The 22,927-nt window shown below is 39.3% G+C and overlaps 1 protein-coding gene across 3 annotated transcripts in view; it reads right to left on the bottom strand.

Annotated features, from left to right (window-relative positions):
- HTR4 (5-hydroxytryptamine receptor 4) overlaps window positions 1-22,927 on the bottom strand; it is a 207,847-nt gene that overhangs the window by 99,129 nt on the left and 85,791 nt on the right. Inside the window, exon 2 of one of the 3 annotated variants that reach the window (XM_060765048.2) lies at window positions 16,114-16,180. The exons of the other annotated variants lie outside the window; for them this stretch is intronic. Coding sequence (XP_060621031.2) covers window positions 16,114-16,124 — 11 coding nt within the window. The 5' untranslated portion in view covers window positions 16,125-16,180. The remainder of the gene's footprint in view (window positions 1-16,113; window positions 16,181-22,927) is intronic. 3 annotated transcript variants of the gene reach the window in all.

Below are 22,927 nucleotides of genomic sequence, written 5' to 3'. Positions count from 1 at the left end.
GGGGCCTTAGGTGAATTAAAACTGGAGAGAAGACAACTTTCAAACTTTGTGAAATCAATAGTTTTAGTACAAGGAAGCAATTAGTGCATATGCAACTTTCTAGTGACAGCAGTATATTGTTCTCAATTGTTAAAGAGACATGCCTATTTACAATATCTCTTTGGACCAGCCCCAGATTCCACACAATTATTCAAATGTTTCATGTCCTGATTTGCAGCAGTGGTGGGAGTGGAGTCCAGATTGTCCAATCAGGCTAAAATGAGTTTGGCCTTGCTGGACAGTCACCCTTACCATTAACCTTTACACTGAAATATGGTATGTAATGAAGCCAAAAGTCTTTTTAATTGTAGCTAAGTCTGTTAATTTTTATTTTACCAAATATGCAACCAAAAACAAAACAAAAAAACTCACACAGCCCACTGGTCCCGTCCACACAACCCTTGGTCTTTTACAGTCTACTTCAGAATGTCATTTGCTTGTTTAGTTTTAAAATTCTTTCTATAGTTATGTATTATCAGCTCCCCACATTCACTGGTGTTAAGGGCACAAGGCCCCCTGTAAAAGTGAAAAACTACAAATAAAAAAATTCCCAATTTTTACCTGAGAGAATACCTCTTTAGGAATCCTAGTTCTTCCTGGATGATTCTATGATCTTCTTGCTCTAGAAATTGACAACAGAAAGACATTGGAGGAGCTAAAGATTCCTAGAACTGTGTTCTCTTTAGAAATCTCTAGGTCCCCCAACATAGACTCACACTGGAAGACCTAGACATTCTGCAATTTCAAAAGGGGTTCCTTCTCCCCATTTGCAAGAAAAACCCACAAAACCCCACAATGATGCAAAGTACAAGTGATCCAATATGCAAAGTGCAGGTGATCCAATAAGGTACAGTACAAGTAATTCTGTCAAGTAATTACTTATTAATCTCAGTACTAGGCCTGTCGGTTTTGTTTCGTTAATTCGTTATTTCGTATTTAATTCGTTTTTTTTTTTTGCATATCCGACGCGATATCAAAACATATTTTCAAACCCGGAAGGGTTTGAAAATATCGAAACAGCAGCCCCATTTTTTTTACGAGCTTCAGCTCGTCTCGTAAATGGAATGGCGGCTGCTGTGCTGACTTCAGTGCTGTGGTCATGTGCTGGTGCCTGGGAGCCAATCCGGCGCTCCCAAGCACCCCAGCAGTGAGTGCACCGTGGCAGGAGCCGATTGGATGGCGCGCGCGCGCGCTCACCCGCGCGCCATCCAATCGGCTCGGGCTCCTGCGCCCCCCCCCTCCTCCTCCTCCTACCAGCTGTGTTGCAGGAAGTGCTAGGAGGAGGAGGAGGAGGAGGAGGAGGGTGCAGGAGCCCGAGCCGGATGGCACGCGGGGCTAACAGCAGGAGCGGAGGCCGGTTGTAAAGGTGAGCGGAGCGCGCGCACGCCATCCGGCTCGGGCTCCTGCGCCCTCCTCCTCCTCCTCCTCCTCCTCCTCCTCCTAGCACTTCTGCTGCAACACAGCTGGGAGGAGGAGGAGGAGGAGGAGGAGGGCGCAGGAGCCCGAGCCGGATGGCGCGGGAGGCCGGTTGTGTGAGTTTACTTTTCAGGGCTGTATGTATGACCAATCCAGAAGCATTCTCTCCTGACATTTTGCCCACATCTATGGCAGGCATCCTCAGAGGTCTGTTGGAAACTAGGCCTGTTTGATCAAGAAAAAATTTCGATATTTAAAATACTAGGCAAATGGAGTTTAAAAAATGTTTTGTAAATATTTACGAAATTTCGTAAATAACAAAACATTTTTTTGGAAAGTTTTGTAAATATTTTAAATATCGAAACAAAAAAACACCCCAATTACAAAACGATTTTAGAAACAAATTTTTTCTTGATCAAACAGGCCTACTCAGTACTACCAACTCAACACAACACAATGTTATCAGTTCCTGCTACTTTGTACAACATTGAACTTGCCGCTCAGTTACTAAGGAAACATTTTGAGGCACTATATATACCACTCTTACAAACACCTCCACCAACACTTAATCACATTGTAAAAGCCACTCCTTTGCAGCCACTGAAAATTAATAGCAAATTTATGTACCATAGTTAAGAACACTGATACAGGCAAACATGGGACAAAGTTTGTGTTGTCTCCTTTCCAACTCTGCCTCTTCAGATCATAAATAAGGCTTTCATGTTTAATTCCATAAGCTATAAACCATTTAGAGGCCAAATTCTGCACACAAGCACAGAAAAACATACATACGCACAGAAAAACAAAGGGAGAGACTGAAAAAGAGAGATCCAAAGTAATCCTTAGAGTGCAGCATAAGTGTTTACAGGAACTTTGACCAGGCTCTGAAAAAGGGCCTTGAAAGGAATGTATGCATGTGTAAAATAGATAAATGAGGGCATGCATCACAATGTGGATCTAGTTAGTTGTATTTTTTTCCTAAGATGAGACAGTAAAACTAAAATGCTTCTCTTTATTAAACACTCTGTTTGAAGAAGGAATGAGATAATCTTTTACTCCCTCTTTCATATCCAGAATTTAAGCAAATAGTGAGGAGGTGGAATTTGGAAACTTTAGATTCAAGGAGATAGAGCAGAAATGAGATAGAGCATTAGATTAGATTCAAGGAGATGGAGCAGGCATTTTGGAGTCTTTTGGAAGACAATATTTCCATTGTGCTCATGGTCAATTGTAAGCATTGTGACAACTTGGAGATCAACAAGACTCCCATTCCTTTGACAAGTATTCAATGAATGTGACTTTAACAAAATGCCATATTAGTTTTATTTTTACATCCATGGTTTAAAATTTATTGGGAAGAAACTCTAGTTATTTGGATTGTATATAAGTTTTAGAATACACTGTTTATGGCAGGAGACTTTTTTTTTTGGTTTTTTTGGCAGTATTCGCAGGAAAGGCAGTACTTTTGTTAACAAATATACCAATGAATGCGTCACAATAGTGCCAAATCCACAATGTTAGTATCACAGGCAAAAGCGGGGGAGGATATTTACAACCTCATCACACGGACTTCTGGCTCCATCCTAGGACATTTCCAAGATGGAGCCAGGACAGAGCCTTCTGGAGCCCTTCACACAATGCAGGGTCCTCATAGCTACTTTCCCATGTGATGGCGAAAGCAGCAATGCAGGGCATGGATTTGCCACACTGATCAGCGAATTCCTCTGCTGTTGCCCACATTAGGGACATCAATGTGATGAGGTCCTTAGAGTCTGTTTGTTCATGATATGCATAGTTAGTATCCTTGCCGAACTAAGGCTTGCCTAATGGCAATTACTAAATCGATGTGTCTGTACAAAACACACAAAGAAATAATATATGGAATGAAAAAGTTGTCTGTTAGTTGCCCAAAACTAGCCAGAGGCTTCCCTACTCTGCTTTAGCAGCACATAATCCTTCCTTAATTTATATTTTGATATACGTATTTCTCCTTATTGAAGTTCTAACAAGAAAGTAGCTCTATCAGCATATAGTTCAGACTCACAGAAATATCAAAGCAACCAGGTTTTAAAATATGATTTAATCAATCCTGTCATTGTCATAACTTGGTTAAGGCAAACTTCTTGGCAGCAATCTAATTAATCATAACCATCAATATTTCACAGATGAAAACAGATCAAGCTTTGCTTTTAAGATGCCAGATGAAGATAGCTGTATTACATGAAAGTCAGTGTAATCTTCAATTCAGCAAACAACTAAACATTCATACATGTACACACATACTTTTGTTTCCTGGAAACTTTATCTAGGCACAGAAAACTGGGACATGGATGGAAGACCAGAATCAGAATGTGGCCAAGATGGCAGAAGCTCTTATTGAGGGGTTCAGCAATTTGCTTTTGCCTGAGCCTTCTAGGGATGGCAAGACCCCACCCCCTTACCTCAGCTCCCTTCAACTTTGTTTTTTTTTTCTGAATTCAATTTGCAGAAATCAAAATAAGATGAAGACAAAGGGGGAACGTGAAAGGAGGAGAGAGAAACTGGAATATTTAAAGCAGCTAAATAAATGGGTTGACAGATTATTAATTGGGGCTATTCCTCTTGCACTGGGATAATTGGATGGTTAAACAACAAGATCTTTCCTGGCCTTCCATGGACTAGTCAGCCATAATTTCAGGACTTCATCACATGCAAGCCCCCCCCCCCCCCAATCCACGCACTTGTAAAACAGTCCATAGATGAAGTACTATGGAGCCCATCATATGGACTGTGTAAAAGTGTGGAGAAATGAGGGTGATACATCTGGAAATGGGAGAAAGTGCTTAAAAACACATTCGCCTATGTTGAACCATTTCCCTGATGTGGAGGAATGGACATTCTTAACAAAAGTTACAGGATTGAAGTGGGAAGTCAAGTACCCTAGAAGCGGCATCGGTCTTAAGAACTGTGCCTTGAGTCTCCTCTAAGCAGATGGTTGAGGCGGGAGGAGGTGATCCTGTGATGGAGGTAAGTAAATTCTCCGTCTTCTTTAAAGACAGAATCCCATGCAAAGAATGCAATTCTATATGCAAGAAGATAATTTCCCCCACTTTCCCCAGCTCTGTCTGATGGAAGCAAGCACCATTTCTCCAGCAAGCATGCGGGGAATGAAGAAGTACTTCATCGGTGTCACAGATAGACAGTGAAGTGACAGCTCCCCTGGTGGCCAGAAAAAGTTGGAATGTTAAATAGCCTCTGACTGTCTGTCTATATATGTTGTGTGTCTATGGCATTGAATGTTTGCCATGTACATGTACATTGTAATCCACCCTGAGTCCCCTGCGGGGTGAGAAGGACGGAATATAAATACTGCAAATAAATAAATAAATAAGTCCTAAAGCAAATCATAACTTAATGGCAGGATAAATTCATACTGCCTAGCCAGCACAACTGAAGCTGGCTGTATGTGATCAGGTATTAGGTATGTCCCACTGTAAGGCAAGTAACTATCACTAAATTTTAAATATTCATTAATTGTACCTAAAGCTGTAGCTGTAGTCTTTCTATACTTCTTGCAATAAATCTGGCTGCCAGACATTGAGAGACAGAGCTCTGAACTAGTGGACTACATTTTAAATACCCATAAAATCATTAGAGAGGTAGACCCACACTATACTGCCATATAATCCAGTATCTGGTCCCAGATTATTTGCTTTGGACTGGATTATATAGCAGTTTAGACTCATATAATTCAGTTCAAAGCAGATAATCTGGGATCAGATACTAGCTTATATGACAGTGTAGATCCATCAGTTGACAGAGCTATGTGATTGTACTATATTCTGATGGAAGACTGATAAAGTAATTTCCAAATGAATATATATCCAGTTGTATGTCAGATGCCTCACATAAAGACATTACTGAAGCCAGTATGTTATCATGCTCTTGCCAAGTCTTCCATTAGCAACAGTTGAAGTGAGAACCATTTTTATTCCTCATAACTCAAATCTGGGAGTTTATCCAGAAACATTAAAAGTTGGAAACCAGTATCTACATTTGTCCCATACCAAAACAATTAATGAGAAAAGTACACAGAAGTGGTCCCTTATTAGCCAAGTTGGTACATGATTGCTTATTTGCTTAAGAACTCCATACTGTAAATTATTTATCAACATTGGGCACAACTGATACACTCTTTCTTCAGAAATAACAGAGTTCTTTTAGGGTCCAATGCAAATCTAAATGTTGACACCAAAGATATTTTAACTTTCCTTATGAAACAACATTATGCTGACATACTGGAATTCACCTATTATGTATGTGTATGTTTGTTTGGCCTATTGTTCTAAAGCTCTTTCAAGAACAGGTTTCCAAAGTGGGATTAATTTTGCTGATTTAAATCAACTTATAACATTGGGAAAATGTACCTGCTAAAATTACCAATCCTATGATGTTCTTAATGTTTATAGAATCTGTATACCCTGAAATAGATATAAGCATCTATCGGCCTATATTCCATTCTAATGAGGGTCAGTTTTGGCCTGTTTGGTGGGACACAGAATATCCTCTTTCACTATTTTCCAAAAGTCACTTCTATTGTGAGTTGTGGGAGCTTCCTACTCCCTCAGACACAGCAAAGGGAACCGTGATGGAGATGACAGCCATCCCTGCATTCAATCTTTCCAATAAAAATAACTGATCCATGAGCTCAGACAACACAGTTTACAGCATTATGTCGGGAGGAGGGTGAGACAGGTGATGTACAAGAGCACTCTGGAGAGCTTTCAACCGCTGCATGCTTTCCTCAAGCCATCCTTCCGGCATAAATACAGGGCCACTCGCACAGTCCTTATGTCAGGAGGAGGGTGAGATGCACAGTGGCTGAGAGCACTTCAGAGGGCTCTCAGCTGTTGCGTGCCTTCCTTCCCTGACCTTTCTGCATGAGGATGCAGTGAGCCACCTCAGCCTTTTGTCAAGAGGACAGGGAAAATGAGGAGTGTCTGAGGTAGGCACCAAAGTGTCCACATCTGGCCCCTAGGCATTTGTTTGCCCGTGCATAGTGTAGATACATTCCTGGTCTATAACTAAGAACAGAGGAAGAATACTGGAAACAGTAAACAATGGGGAATAGGATACAATGGTTATGAGCACTGCAAAAAATATGCAGCCCAATCTTGTGCAGTTTTTAAAAAACTAATCCCCACTGTATTCAGTGTGATCCAGTGAAGTGTGCATTGCACTACTGTCATAACCTCTTCTATCAAGTAGCAGAACACCTTCACCAATTCAGTACCCTTACAACTCAGTTGTGAAACTAGCTTATCTAAAATAGTTGCATTTATCAGTCCTTCTGTCACATTCTACCCATTCATCTGAATGTTGCTTATGGAACATATACTCTACAGCCAAACTGAAGCTTATAAATGATGGATCAAAGGGTCTGTGATGCATGCTGCCTAAAAGAAGAGAGTGAATCATTACAACAAAGTTTACAAAATTAAAGTAGAATGCCTTAGGGGAACTTCTCCCAATTTACTTCTACACACTAATGCTATGACTAGAGTGTCATCATAGCTAATGCGAATCAATACAGACAAATTTCTATTGGTATCTGAACAAACACTGCCTGGCTTAGAAAATCCAATCTGCTTGAATTGAGTTGCTTAGGCAAATTATTAAAACCAATCTAAAGTTTTGTTTCCAAGGCCCACATCAAACACTAATATTTTCCTCTGGCAGATAATAAACTGAAGTAAATTGCCAGGTGAGCATAAGGCAGATTCTATATTATATCTCCTGTACCAAGTAAAAAGTGAAAATGTTATTAGCTCATCCCACACACTTTTTAAAAAAAGCATACAATTGCTCCTATTTTCCTTTGTGATTTATTCTAACTAGTACCGCAGAGCTTTTAAAACATTTTAAAAAGGTATTTGGCTTGTGCTACAATTCCTCAAACACATGGTATTAGAATATGTAGTCACAGAGCAAAAGTTCTCAAATACTTTATGTACTCCTCAATATGGTGGGGGGGGGGGGCTGCCAAGTTAGGAGTAGTAGTAGAAAGAAACAACTATGTGGGGACATCCCCCCCCCCCATCTTACCTTATCAGTACCTCCTGCTATTTATGTATTTAACACATTTTAAAGTTGTCCTTTTGTAAAACCAAATGGCAAAAAGACCAGCATAATATAAAAACAGCCTAAATACCCTAAAGCAGGGGTTCCCAAATTAAGGGCCATGGGCCAGATGCAACCCTCCAAGATCATTTACCCAGCCTCCACCCTAAACTTTAGACTTTGGGGGACTTGACTGAAAGGACTTGAAGGCCAACAACAACAAAACTCCTAATTAGCTAAACTATCACATCAGCCAAAAGCAGGGCTACACTTCCCATTGAAATACTGGTAAGATTATGTCTGTTAAAATTGTTCTTCATTTTAAATATCATATTGTTCTTTCATGTTTTTCTGTACTACAATAAGACATGTGCAATGTGTATAGGAAGTTGTTCATGTTTTTTTCAAACTATAGTCCAGCCCTCCAACAATCTGAGGGTCTGTGAACCGGCCCTCTGCTTAAAAGGTTTGAGGCCCCCTGCTCTAAAGATATCAGATTCTATCCCATCTTCAAAGCTAAGCAGGCTCAGTTCTGATTAGTATTTGATTGCCAATGACCAGCAGGTACTGTTGACCATATTTCAGAGGAAGGAAATGGCAAAACAACCTCTGAGTTTTCCCTGCCGAAGGAAATTTATGGGGTCACCATATGTTGACAGGTGATTTGAAGACACACAGTATAAAGATCTACATAGTTATAACTGGGGGGAAAACAGAGCACCAGCAAAAAAAAAAAAAAAAAAAGATTTAGAAGCAGGAAACATATCATGCAGTGAATGAATAAATCTTAAGATAAAGTCTGGGCAAACAAGAATGTCTCCTTCTAGTGCCAAAATGACATCAAGGTTGGCACCATGTGGACCTTCCTGGAAAAGGTGTTCCTTAAGTGCAATTGCATGACTGAAATATTCCTTTCATATGGCAAAAGAATATCCTGTTGTCCCAGCAATTCCCATCCACACCCCTACAGCTAAATGTGACCCAGTTAGCCAACAACTAAAGCAGTCTGATTAAGTCTCTAACTTTGAATTTTACTACAGTAGTATGCAGGTGGATGAATTTGTCCAAGAAAAAAAAAAGTAAAATGCTACCATGTAGAAGTTACAATTACAACTGAATAACAATTTACTATTCACAGTATCAGTGCTGAGCCCTCTTAGATGAACTGGTAGTGTTATTGGTACAGGTCAAATAACTGCATTTAATGAAGCAGATTTTAAAAGCTGATACAACAAACTTATTTCTTTCAATTAGGACCTCATTGCATTAAGATCACTCATCCAAGCGATGGCAGGGGGATTTGCCATGGATTGTGATGAATCCGACAGGAGCCATGGGGAACCCATTGTTCTGAGCCTCACATTGCCCCTACCTCGCTTCCCCCATTGTTCTCTATGCAACACAGGAAGCCTCCAAGGTTATCGGTGCTACCTCTTACAACAGTTCATCCTTACTTCAGGCACAGAACCCCGCCAGAAGTAGATCAACGATGTGTAATGGGATCCAGCAGGCTCCGTCCCAGAAGTGAGGTTGAACTGATGAAGTCTTAAGTCTCAAAAATGGATAACTGTACACATCACACTGTAGTTAAGATTCACTTATTTGTACTTTCTATATGAACACAGTTTATAAAAATCTGCTTCTATGGTCATTATCTGCATATATGGTTATTAGTTTTGTTTTCTTAATATTCTACTGTAAACCTGCCTTTGCACTTTCTTCAGTAGTCATTCCAAATACTAGCTACTTTTTGTTAACAGTAAGGTGTCATCTGTACATCTTAAATTGCTGATGTTCCTTCCTTCAATTTTCACAACTCCCACCGCAGAGTCTAATCTAGTTTTACGTCTGACATGTTCAGCACAGATATTAAACAGTTCCACTAATAAGCCACAGCCTTGCCTGACCCTCTTGCTAATGGAAAATTATTCTGTTTCTCTGTATTCTGTCCTAGCAATGGCCCCTTGTCTTTAGTACAGGTTACGCTTTCAGATAATCAAATGTTGTGGGATACTCATTTATTTAAGGATGATCCATAATTGTTAATGTTATATATAAAACACCAAAGGCTTTGTCGTAATCTATAACACACCGCCGATTTTCTTCTGACATTCTTTGGTGCATTCAATTATACAACACATGTTTGCAATGTGATCCCTCATGCCCTTTTCTCTTCTGAACCATGGCACAATCTTCCTGTAGTTATGGTACTTTGTGCTCCTGTGAAGCAAGCAGGGATACTGGCAGGGTTTCTCATATCTAATATCTTTTGCTGAGGAGTGAGATAAATGGGCCAACCAGCTACTAGGTGGCAGCAATAGTAGGGGGTGGCACTTGTGGAAGATCTCTCAGAGACAACACCAATGGCATCTTAGCTAACATGTTAATACTGCACAGAGACAATGGTAAAGCACTTCTGAATTCTTCTACCTTGAAAACCTTATGATGAGGTTATGCACACACACACACACACACACACACATACACTGCCTGCAATATAAATGTATTGGAAATATTGCAACTGAGCCACTTTCTCTACTTATATCTTTTATGTGTTTAAGATACAAACAAATCAAAAGTTTTGTAAGCATAAGAAATCGTGGTAGAAGAAATCACCTAACACTATTTGACATCAAAGTAGCACTGTCAAACTGCCTTTTATACAGAAGGAAAATGATATAAATAGTAACACATCTCATTGAATTTTGCTGTAATTGTGTTGGGAACTGCTTTGAGTCCCCTCACTGGGGTGAGAAAAGTGGTATACAAGTGAAGTAAATAAGTAAATAAATATTTTTTTAAAGTAAAACTGTATTTCTGGCCTTAGCTGTCTTGTGTCACAGAGAAGGAAATGCAAATGTAATGTGCTGTCCCAAGCTTCTTTTGTTCTGTGGGAATCCTCTATCTTCCATTCAGACACAATATTTATACCACGGATTCCTTGTTTTTGTACACTACATCAACACATATAAAAAGATTTAGCACTGCAGCATGCATCCCTATTGTGTTCAAGTTGCTAGGAAACAGGTGGTCCATACTGAGGCCAAAATAAAGAACAGGAGTCGGAATTTAGGGAGAAAAAGGAACTGATGAAGCTATCCGAATTTTTCTACTAGAAAGGAGGCAAAACTCCAATAGCTTAATAAATATTTTTCTACACTACCCCCACCCCCCAAATCTAATGGTCTCTTTATATATGTGCATATTCCTTTATTCATTCTTTTATTCATACTGCACTATCAGTGACTAAAATACTTCAACACTGAAGGCAATAGGAAGGAAGAGCACAGTGATTTCCATTGCACATATTTAAGCTTGGTAACAAAGGCTATCAGCATCAGCAATTCAGGAACTAACAAAAACTTTGCAGAAAAAGGTGGGCTTCGATGAGGGATTATATGTGGAAAGCCTGCAGATCATAAAATCATAAAACTAGATGAGACCACAAGGGCCATCCAGTACAACCCTCTTGACCGTGCAGGAACACAGAATCAAAGTACCTCTGGCAGATGGCCATCCAGCCTCTGCTTAAAAACTTCCAGAGAAGGAGACCCCATCACACTCCGAGGCAGAGAGTTCCAGTGCCAAACAGCTCTTACCACCAGGAAGTCCTTTCCAATATTTGTGTAGCATTGTTTTCCTGCAATTGTAATCCCTTGCTACATTCTGTCCTAGTCTCCACAGCACCAGAAAACAAGCTTGCCCTCTCCTCAATGTGACATCCTTTCAAATATTTATGCATGGCTATCCTGTCTCTTCTCAACCTTCTCTTGAAACATACCCAGCTCCCTAAGCAACTCATCATAGGGCATGGTTTCCAGACATTTAATCATTTTGGTCACCCTTCCCTGGACACCTTCCAGATTGTCAATGTTTCTCTTGAATTCTGAAGCCCAGAATTGTACACAGTTTTCCAGATGAGATCTGACCCAAGCAGAGTAGAAGGGGACTATGACGTCCCTTGATCTTGACACTATATTCTTATTGATGCAGCCTAAAATCACATTGGCTTTTTAGCTGCCATATCACACTGTTGACTCAAGTTCAGTTTGTGGTCTACTAAGAATCCTAGATCCTTTTCACTGTTTTCAAACCAGGTGTCATCCATCCTATTTCTGTGCATTTCACTTTAATTTGCTAGGTGTAGTACTACACATTTCTCCTTGTTGAAATTCATATCATTAGTTTTGACCAGCTCTCAAATCTGTTAAGGTCATTTTAGATTTGATTACAGGGGTTTTTTGTGTGTGTGTCAGAAGCAACTTGAGAAACTGCAAGTTGCTTCTGGTGTGAGAGAATTGGTTGCCTGCAAGGATGTTTCCCAGAAAGATATTTCCCAGATGCCCAGATGTTTTACCATCCTGTGGGAGGCTTCTCTCATGTCCTCGCATGAGAAACTGGAGCTGACAGACAGGAGCTCACCCCACTCCCCAGATTTGAACTGCCAATCTTTTGGTCAGCAGTCCTGCTCACACAAGGGTTTAACCCATTTCGCCATCAGGTGCTCATATAAAGGATTATAATTGGCCGTCTGTGTTTACAGAGAGGGCCAATTATATTTTCAAGCCATATTTTCTATGGCTTGCAAATATTCAAAGGAATAAATTTCTAAAGCATATTTTGATTTTGATGTGCACTGAGCACTAGGTTGATGTTTAGGCATGTCCTGCGGTAGCCTCCCACCATTTCAGAGATCCTCAAGCTCTCTTTGGCACTCATTTGAATCCTTCACCATTTTACCTTATGCAAAGGGGCTTGAGCATCCACAGATTTGGGTATCCACATGAGTGTCTGAAATCAAGCCTTGCTAGATGGTAAGGGGCCTCTGTACATCTGTGCGCTATCTCGAATACTGATGATCATAACAGTGGACTAGAAAACAGCCCCCCCCCCCATTTACAGCCCACATGCACATACACACATCCAACCTATTTTCCTGTGTTTTGATAACATAAAAATCCACTAAGAAGGAAAAAAATTGAATAACTGCCTGGAAACATTTTTACTCATATAGATCTGTATGAGACATGTTTTTGTCTTCTGATGTGTTCCCTAATATTCAACTGCAATTCAAATATATTGATGATAGTGAGATGAGCCTTTCCTGTATTCAAAACAGCAGGAAGCAGCAATAACCACCCTGAGTCCCCATGGGGTTAAGAAGGACGGTATACAAATCTCACAAATAAATAAATAATTTTCCCATATTAGACAAGGAATGCAAGAATTGCAATGAAGCCTTTTATTTAAATTACTTACTGAAAGGGATACTGCAAACTAGAAAAACCCACTTTATTCAAAGCTATTAGAAATCAAACACCTGGAAGCATCCCACCATAAAATGAAACAAAAGGCACGAGCTGAATGTATGAAAGCTAAAGTAGTTCCAGGGGAAAACAGAAATGTGATGGAGGAAAAAACATATTGATGTTTAATTGTTGTTATGCTATTGCTTTTAAATGTTCCCATGATTTTGTAATGTGTGTATTGAAACTGTTGTTGTTGTTTTTTTATAATGATTTTTATTGAAGATTTTAAAAGGGGTACATTGAGAGGGTGTCAATCATCGACACAACATTAGATAAAAGTATTTTGTTGTTAACCGCTTTGAGTCGCCTAAGGGCTGAGAAAATACCTATTTATACCTATTCTTCTGTAGTTAATGTAATCACATTCCTGGCTTCAAAACAGTTCCAGACATGTCAATCAAATTATCCACACAGCACAGTCCTTTGAATTAGAATAAAAAATCTGGCCCAAAGTGGCAGAGGCAATATAATGTAGGAAAAATAACTACTGAGAAGTAAAGTCTTAATCTGTGTATGTGTGTGCCTCCAAGTTGCCTGTGGATTTATGCTACTCCAAGAATTACATAGGGTTTTCTTAGGCAAGGAAGACACGGTGGTTTTGCCACTGCCTTCCTCTGAAAGACAGCTATTGGTATTTGTTGCAAACTCCTATCCAAGGATTTACCAGGGTTGACCCTGCTCAGTTTCTAAGATTAGAAAATACCTGGTTCTTTCAGAGTATTTAAGCCCCTAATTCAGTTAAGTTTTCATCCCCACAGAGACATATTGCTCATGGAAACGTTTATTTGCTTTTTAAAAAGAAATTTATGGACATAACATGGAAAACTGGCTTCAAATTAACATTTTCCATCTAAAAAAGAAACTGGAGGAATAAGCTGATGAACGATTGCCATAATGATTATGAGAAAATGCTCAATGAATCTATTGTGACTTATTTTATTAAATTAACCCTTTACCTTATCAGAAAATTTTGGTTTTTTCCTTTCCATCTTAGCAATAGCAAACATGCCATTGTTTTTGCAACATCAGCTCATCTAGAGCTTAACTAAACTTATTGAAATGGCCAAGAGAAAGATCCATAGGATTTAGAAAAACCAAGTGCTAGATGCAACACAATAAATGATCAAGGGTCTGGAGAACAAGACCTATGGGGAGTAGCTTAGAGAACTGGGCATGTCTGGCCTACAGAAGAGAAGGCTGAGAGGAGACATGAAGGGAAGTCATAGGGAGAAGGGAGCAAGCTTGTTTTCTGATGCCCTGGAGACTAGGACGTGGAACAGTGGCTTCAAACTACAGACAGGAGATTCCACCTGAACATTAGGAAGAACTGTTCAGCAATGGAACTCTCTGCCCTGGACGGTGGTGGAGACTCCTTCTTTGGAGGCTTTTAAGCAAAGGCTGGATGACCATCTGTTGGGGGTGCTTTGAACGAGATTTTTCTGCTTCTTGGCATGGGGTTGGACTGAATGGCCCATGAGGTCTCTTCCAACTCAATGATTCTATGATTCTATAAAGTGTGTCATGCAAGCAAATATGCCATCTCACTAATCCGGACAATGTTGTGCATCTCATTGGCCAAACATGGGTTGAAATCCCATCTAAATTTGAAAGTCCAAGTGTGCTCAATCCTATTATCAAACCTGCCACTCATTTTGGCACATGCAGTACATGGAGGCTTCTTTAAATGGCTCATTCTCTAAACCAGCTGTCTGATTTGCATGTAGACAGATCCACACTGGATACTAAAATGGTATAAATGCACACAGATGTGATAAACACAAAAGCACATTAAACTGTCTTTTTAAAAAATACAAAATCAATCAAGTATGTTTATTTATTTTCCTCTTTTATCCCTTTTAATGCCATTACAACTTTCATTATTTGTCTTAGAATTCTATTAACTATAAAGTGGCCAAAAATAGCATTAATACTATTTTTAGTGTTTAGTTAATATGTCTGAGATGCAAAAAGCTGATTTCTCACATGCTTTGAACTGTGCTAAAGATATTTATAAGTATTTCAAAGAGAATAAAAAGCAAATGTATACAGTATAAGTCTAAACCAAGGCATTTTTAACATGGTTCAAGCACTACTAATGTTGTACTGATGTCTTATAATAATGTTTGGCAACTTGAAAAACCACTGGTGTATATTTTTAAGAGCTATACAGAATGAAACTGAAGTGTCACACCAGACTGTTCATTTTACAGTTTTGCTATGCTGTAAGGTCACCTTGGTTTTTTCTTCTTCTAACCTTAAATAATGGCTTAAATTTAAATACGCTATGCCACAGCACTCAAGAAGTTATATACAGATACGGTTTTACTGCTTTAGAGTAGTTTCAAACATATACAGTTTGGGGTGTCTCAAAAGCTATAGGCTATAAAGAAGAGTGAACTGTACATAAGTGTCTCTAACAATGTTTTTGTTCTCAAAGCTCTGGTAAAAACAATGAATCTCACCCAGGGATGACTCTACACTTTAGAATGACTCAAACCCCCATGGCTCTTCGTAAAAGAATCCTGACATATGGAGCTTGGTGAGGCACCAGCACTCTTTGGCAGAGAAGACTGAAGACCTTGTTTAACTACAAATCACCAGGGCTGAGCCATGGCAGTTAAAGTACTGTCAAACTGCATTAATTCAACAGTGGAGATGGACTCTCTGATTATGTTCCCATCTGCATAGGTAAAGGCAAAGGTTTCCCCTGACATTAAGTCTGGCCATGTCCGTCTCTGGGGGGGGGGGGGGTGCTGCTCATCTCCATTTCTAAACCGAAAAGCCAACATTGTCCGTAGACACCTCCAAGGTCATGTGGCCGGCATGACTACATGAAACACCATTACCTTCCCACAGAAGTGGTACCTATCAATCTACTCACACTTGCATGTTTTCAAACTGCTAGGTTGGCAGCAGCTGAGCCTAACAGCGGGAGCTAACCCCGTTCTCCGAATTTGAACCACCAACCTTTTGGCCAGCAAGTTCAGCAGCTTAGCCATTTAACCAGCTGTGCCGCCAGGGGGTCCACCTGTATAGTCAATGCTATCTGTGGGAATTTGGGAACTGCAGTCTTCTGTGGGAATTTGGGAACTGCAGTATTACTGCCAAAGTAATATTCTGAAGTGGCTCATATTTCAGGTGAAAGGGAATACAACAGAGGGAGAGGATCACACAGACTTTGCAAAATGCAGCTAGGATTCAATATGCAAATGAGCTCCTTTGTCCATTCAAATGGCACATCATTTCCTACCTCACATCCATCACAGGCAACAGGCATGGGAAACTGGGAATTCAGCATCCATAGAAGAGATGTGGTCCTGAATTGGAAACAGTTTAAAAAGACAGTTACTATTAAGGTATCTCACCTAACTTACTGGCTGTATCTTCTGCTAGTATTTTTTGTAGAGCAGAGGTGGGAAAAGAGCAAAAGGGGACAACATGATGACTCCTGTCTAGGCTGTTTCTGCAACCCCCTAGACCTCCAAGTTTTTACTTAGCCACTCAAAATAGGAGAAGGAACAAAAAATTAACAAATCACACCCTTAGAAGGTGACTAGCCATTTGGGACCCTTTCTTCTGTGGAATGAAACAGATTAAAGCAGAACACCGTGCCAGAAGAAGTTCTTATTCCTGCTCTATTTTTTTACTCCAATCTGTGAAGGTGCATTAGAATGAGAAGTATCAACTGAAAGCCCAAAACCATCCACAGGATCCTGACAGTTCTTGTTCACCTCTCTAGTATAGCATGCTGACACTTTGAACAACTCCTCACATCATTAGACAAACAGATAATATGTATCATCTTGTTCATACAAATTATAAGGCATACATAGAAGTTGAGAAATTGTTCATAATATTACAATATTTTCTAGTGACGTTAGTTGTCTTGCAGTTCAGTAATTCCTGTTACAAGTTGCTTCAGTAAAATGGTGAATTAAAATAGCAGCCTGTTGAAATGGTCTGAGAGTGAAGAAGGGTCTCAATCCTGCCTGCTGGGAAGGAGACACAGGGCCTTCTCAGTGGTGGCCGCTCAGCTGTGGAACTCCATCCCCAGTGATATTAGATCAGCCCCCTCCCTCTTGCACTTCAGGAAAAGAGTAAAAATGTGGCTTTGGGATCACAGCCTCCAAGGATGCCTGTCATAGATGCAGGTGAAAAGTCGGGAGATAATGTATTGTCAAAGGCTTTCATGGCCGGAATCACTGGGTTGTTGTGGGTTTTTTCGGGCTATATGGCCATTGTCTAAAGGCATTCTCTCCTGACGTTTCGCCTGCATCTATGGCAAGCATCCTCAGAGGTACACAACAACTCAGGAGATAATGCTTCTAGAACATGGCCATACAGCCAGAAAAGCGTACAACAATCATGGAGTGACTGTTGACAAGTGACACTCTCCCAGCCTAGAAGAAATGAAATAACAATGGAAAGCCTTTTCTGAAGAAATCTTGCCAAGAAAGCTACATGAAAGGATCACCTTAGGGCCCCCATGAGTCAAAACAACTTGAAGGCAAACGACAACTATATCACATTAATAACCACATTAATGCCAGGCATAGATGCAGGTGAAACGTCAGGAGAGAATGCTTCTGGAACATGGCCATACAGCCTGAAAAACTTACAGCAACCCAACCACATTTATTCATCACACCCTTTAATTAAAAGCAGAAATGTTCGCTATGAGAATATGGATAATATCAGTTCACTAATACCCAATTATTGTGGGAACTGGAAATAATAAAGTAATCAAAGAAGTGTAACTGTTTAACAGCAAACCTGACTCTGACGGAGGTCTCTCTGGTTCATGACTAAGCACGATGAGTTGCATATGGACTTCTACTGAAAAGGTCTGGCTATATAATGCTGGCTCTAGCCATTCATGACAAACAGTTTCTAGACAGAGGTCATTTTCCTTATTTACAGTCTTCTCTCAAAGGGAAATCCCCTCCAATTTTGCTTTTCATCACAGAAGAGCTGAAATGCTGTAACTTTCCTTGTATTGATATTTTGGTAAGTGGATAAATCTGTTCTTGTTTTCTGTTGATTTGAAGTCGACCATTCTTTAAACAGCATAATTGTTTAGAAAGTTAATTACATTTGATTTTATTCAAAATCTCTAAAATCTTGTCTGTCTTTCAAATTAAAAATATATGTTTCCTGTGGAACAAGGATATATTACATGTCTCATGCCTCCAGGAAAGTGTTTCCTTATCACTTTTTTCCCTATATTTGTAAATGGGACTACACTTCCTTTTTCCTTTTTCTTCCTAGCTATCTCCCTTTCAGGTATTGTTGAACTGCAAGCCCTAGCAGATTAACCAGTGGTGAGAATGATGGAAGCCTCCATGATTTCCACCCCAATGACAGATCAATGCTATTTACAAAGCCAGTGTATTACTGTATTCCTGTGGGCATGACACCACTCAGGTTCCTCCTAAACCTTTACTACTATTTTCCCCCAGATCTGAGTAGCTGTTCATTATGAAATACATTCGCTTTAGATCCTTACGGAGGGAAACATTCATGAAAATAGGCAAATTCAAGCAACAACCAACAACAGAGGATAGACTCTATCTTGCACTGAGAGACTCCTATATTGCACAACATAGTTGATACTAATTGGTAAGAGAAAATTAGATTTTAAAACATATCACCACCAATCCCAAATAGAAAATGGCAATACAAGATGCAGGGTTTTCCATTTGTGTCTTAGGTAGAATTCTATCCTATCACTTATTTTTGTTTGTTTGTTTGTTGTATAAACTTAGTTAAGCAAATCCCATTACTCTGTAATGGTTTTGTCTGAGCACATTGGTTTCCACAATCTCATTCACACAAGATAAAATTAAATAGGAAAAAATAATGAAGAAGGCCTGTGGTGTCCGATTAAGTAGGATGGATGACTGTACTGCTGTGTTCCAATTTGTTTAGAAACAAATTCCCGGTATCTAATACATGCCTCTTATATAAACTTTGGCCCACAGCCAGAACTTCTCCCCTCACAGTTGTGAAAAATGATCCTGCTGGTCTATCCAGTTCAACTGGGCAGGAATGCCTGGATTAATGAACCCAAGAGGGCTGATCTCCAATGTTAGGATGTAGCACTCTGATAGCTCATTTCTCATGCTGGTCACCACAAGACCATAGGTTCTTCTAGGTCAGTGTCATTAGTTATACTTACTGAGGACCAACTCAGATCTGATCACATTCAGTGTGATTAGTTTTTTAAAAAGAAAGTAGAAGCCTGATTTTTGGCCCGGGGGGGGGGGGGGGGGATACTAGGCGTGCTTTAACAATTCCCCACATTTTATTCCAATCTGGTTATCCATCCCACATCCTTCCTATCAGCATCCTTCCTATTCTTTTTCAGACCCACAATACATTCTTTGAAAGCTATTATTGAACATGATAACTGTTAGGCATAAATATTTGCTTACTGTGAAACTAACCTAATCACACAAGGAATTTTTAGCATCCTAGGATGCTTCTGCCCAAGTTGAGCGACAGAGCCCAACTTGGGCTTTCTTATCATAAGCCTTGGTTCTCGGAAAATACTGGCATACAATAGCAGCATGACAAGAAATGGCAAACATTAACATTTAGGACTATAATCACTGCTGATCTATTTCATAGCAGAAGGAACACCTTAAGGATGGATAATCACTCCTGTTTGTTTCAAACTTGATTTAATGGCTTCTAGATTTCATACATCCATCTGTTCCAACACCCTCCATGAGCGACAAGTCTCAGCTTCAACACGCCTTCTTTTGTCAAAACGCTGAACACATTCAGGGCTTTGTTCTACTCTGCTTTAGAAAGGTAAGTGTACTCTTGCAAACAGCAGCTATTTCTTCATATATAAAAATATATTGTTGCATGCATACTTTTTATATTTAGAGTATGTGCATTTGTTTCAAGATAAATTTGCTTAGACAAAGTTATAAAAGCAACCCCACATGACATCCATCCTCTGTCTAAGAAAAACACATATGTTATGATCCAAATATTATATTTCAAATCATTTTAGAGATTTAGAGCTATCTTCCAATAGTGCATATATTATGCTTTCAAACATCGTATGAAAACAGTTCCTATCTTATAGATACTCACTTGGTGTAAGCAAATGAAAGAAATAAATTTGGAGATACTAAAAAAAATACATTGCCAAACTGACAGGATTCCAACATCAATGGCATCCTAGAAAACAATGGATTTATGATTTTTTAAGACTCACAGTTTCATTCTGGTAAATTCAGATCTGGTTTGAAAGGGGCCATGTTAAGAAACTTGTAATTGCAATTATGGATAGATCCACTTTTCATCAGTACATCCATTTTACAAAGTTACATGTAAGGTAAAAGAGAAATAGTTTAAATTGCAAGGGAGCATGCCCTTGAATCTTCCTTTCCATTCCAAGCTAAATTAGTCTACAGCATTTTGAAAAATAAAAGCTTTTGAAGTAATCCCTACTTCTCCTGTATTTTTTCTAAATATTGTCCTTCAATTGGTGGGTCAGGGACCAGCCATCATTTGCTGTGCTTTTCTGTTTTCTTTAAGAACAGAGGGAAATAAGGAGCTTAGCTAGCTATAGCATGGTGGAAATGATTTTATGAATTCAGAAAGAATAGATTTATCACTTGCTAATAGCCACAATTGCTAAATGCAACCTAAAGTTTCAGATGCAGAGAGCCACTGAATGCTAGCTGGTGGAGAACAAAATCAGGGCACAACAATTGCTTTCACGTTCTTCTTGTGGATGTTCCAGCATTATCTGCTTAGCCACTAATTGTGAGTAGTATACTAGTGAATTAGCTGTATTTCTAATCTGGTTCAACAAGTGGACTCTTAAAAGATCAAAATGGGTGTACGACAAAGAAAAGTGTATATACAAAGAGAAAAAGAACCTACTAGCAGAAAAAAAATGAAGATCACTGTGGCAGAACCCGAGCTTCAGTGGTTGACATGCAATTAATGGAGTAAAAGTTAATTAGATTGTTGACTTTCCTTTTTCACTGAGATTATGCAGAGAAGAAAATGCATTTTGCAAGATTCACCTTCAATTGCCATCTGGCAAAAATAAACATATGGCAGGGGGAGGATGAAAGCTGTTTCTTGGGACAAAATCCATTTCATTTGAATTGATACATGCACATACTGAATATTTCCATCTTTTATATTAAAAAATGTCCATAGTGTAAATTCTGGACCATAAGGAAGGCTGAGCAAAGAAAGATAGACACTTTTGAACTGTGGTGCTGGAGGAAAATTCTGAGAGTGCCTTGGTCTACGAGAAGATCCAACTAGTCCATACTCCAGGAAATAAAGCTCGACTGCTTGCTGGAGGGAAGGATATTAGAGGCAAAGATGAAGTACTTTGGCCACATCATGAGAAGACAGGAAAGCTTAGAGAAGATAATAATGTTGGGGGAAATGGAAGGGAAAAGGAATTGGGGCCGATCAAGGGCAAGATGGATGGATAGTATCCTTGAAGTGACTGGCTTGACTTTGAAGGAACTGGGAGTGGCCACAGCTGACAGGGAGCTCTGGTGTGAGATGGTTCATGAAGTCACAAAGAGTCGGAATTGACTGAATGAATAAACAACAACAACAAAATACCATAGTGCTGAACTATCATTCCCTGGTGTTAGAATAACTATGATCTTTCTGACTTGTCAAACTTGAGCAGCATTTTACAACACATAACTCCATTAATAATGTTGCCTAATGGTTCTGCTAAGCTGTCAATAAATATTTTACAAAACATTCCACTGTGGGAGTCATCAGTACCAGGAGATATGTTGTACATCTTTTAAATTATAGATCTCACTTTTGCAGTTCCAACTGGTGCCTCCAGCTGATTCACTGACAATACAACAGTATTGTGATTTGTGTTACAGTAGAATATGAATGTTTCTGCTGTCAATATACCAGTGTAATAACCTGAAAATGTGTCATTTCTGGCAATATAAAGAACATTTAATCAATCATTTGTTATCTTGGGGAGTACAGCTGACAGACGATTACAGTAATTAGAATGAAGTTTAGAACAATCAATACAAAAGGCTGTTGGCTATTCCTTTCAATGCCCTAAATCTAATAGGCAAGGACCCAGATAATCTAAAGATATTAGATCCCATCTGATCTAGGAAGCTAAAAATGATCAGCCCTAGTCATAAATTGTCGGATAGATTAATACCAAGGGCTGTAGACAATATTGCAGAGGAAAAAGCTGATAAAATCATTTTTAATGATTCTCTTCCTAAGAAAACCCTATGAAATACATGAAGCTATAATACATTTATAGGTGAGCTGACACACAAATTCAGTTGATAGTCGCCAACTAATGTAGACCTGTAGAATCAAAGAGAATTCCGTAAGTGTTGGTTTACTATTCACTAACTGAATCAATACAGCTGTCCTTGTTTGGATTAGCAACAGAATGAATGTCTACATGATATAACACAAAAGTGGGAGTTGTGCATACTTCCAGAGAATCCTGAACAGCAACTCCAGCATTCTTCAGAATTAGATGTGATATCTGGGTCTGCTGGATATTACAATCTAACAACAGATAGAGGTATGCGTGATTACAAACCCTGTTTTAACAATATTTTGTGGCAGTTTCTTAATAAACACCATAATTTAATGTCCCCACAGGCCAATACCTAAGCCTTGTAACTGAACATAACAGTTCACAAGAGATTAATAAAGCTAGCATGATCTGCTGGATATGTTCAACATCCAAATCTGCCAGTATGATACATTGTGTTTAGTCTACATGGAGTGAGATACTAGCAACCTATCTTATGTAAATTTTTCCAAACCTGAAATTAATAAAAGAAACATATTAATTAAAGTGGATGTTGAAGTATTCTTGGAAATAGAGTGAAGGAATGAATGCAAGGGAAAACCATGATCTGGGGAATTAAAAGAAATGTTCTGGAAGTTCTGTATTAGCCCCTGTGGGGCCTAATTAAAAAAGCACCAGACCCAATTTTATCTTCATAGACAAGCAAGGTCACTCCTGGTTTGTACTTGGATGGATACTGCCAAGAAATACTGGATGC

The sequence above is a fragment of the Anolis sagrei genome, chromosome 2, assembly GCF_037176765.1.
Source record: "Anolis sagrei isolate rAnoSag1 chromosome 2, rAnoSag1.mat, whole genome shotgun sequence".
NCBI lineage: Eukaryota > Metazoa > Chordata > Lepidosauria > Squamata > Dactyloidae > Anolis > Anolis sagrei.
Note: the sequence above shows the minus strand (reverse complement) of the source record. Positions and strands in the feature narration are given on the sequence as shown.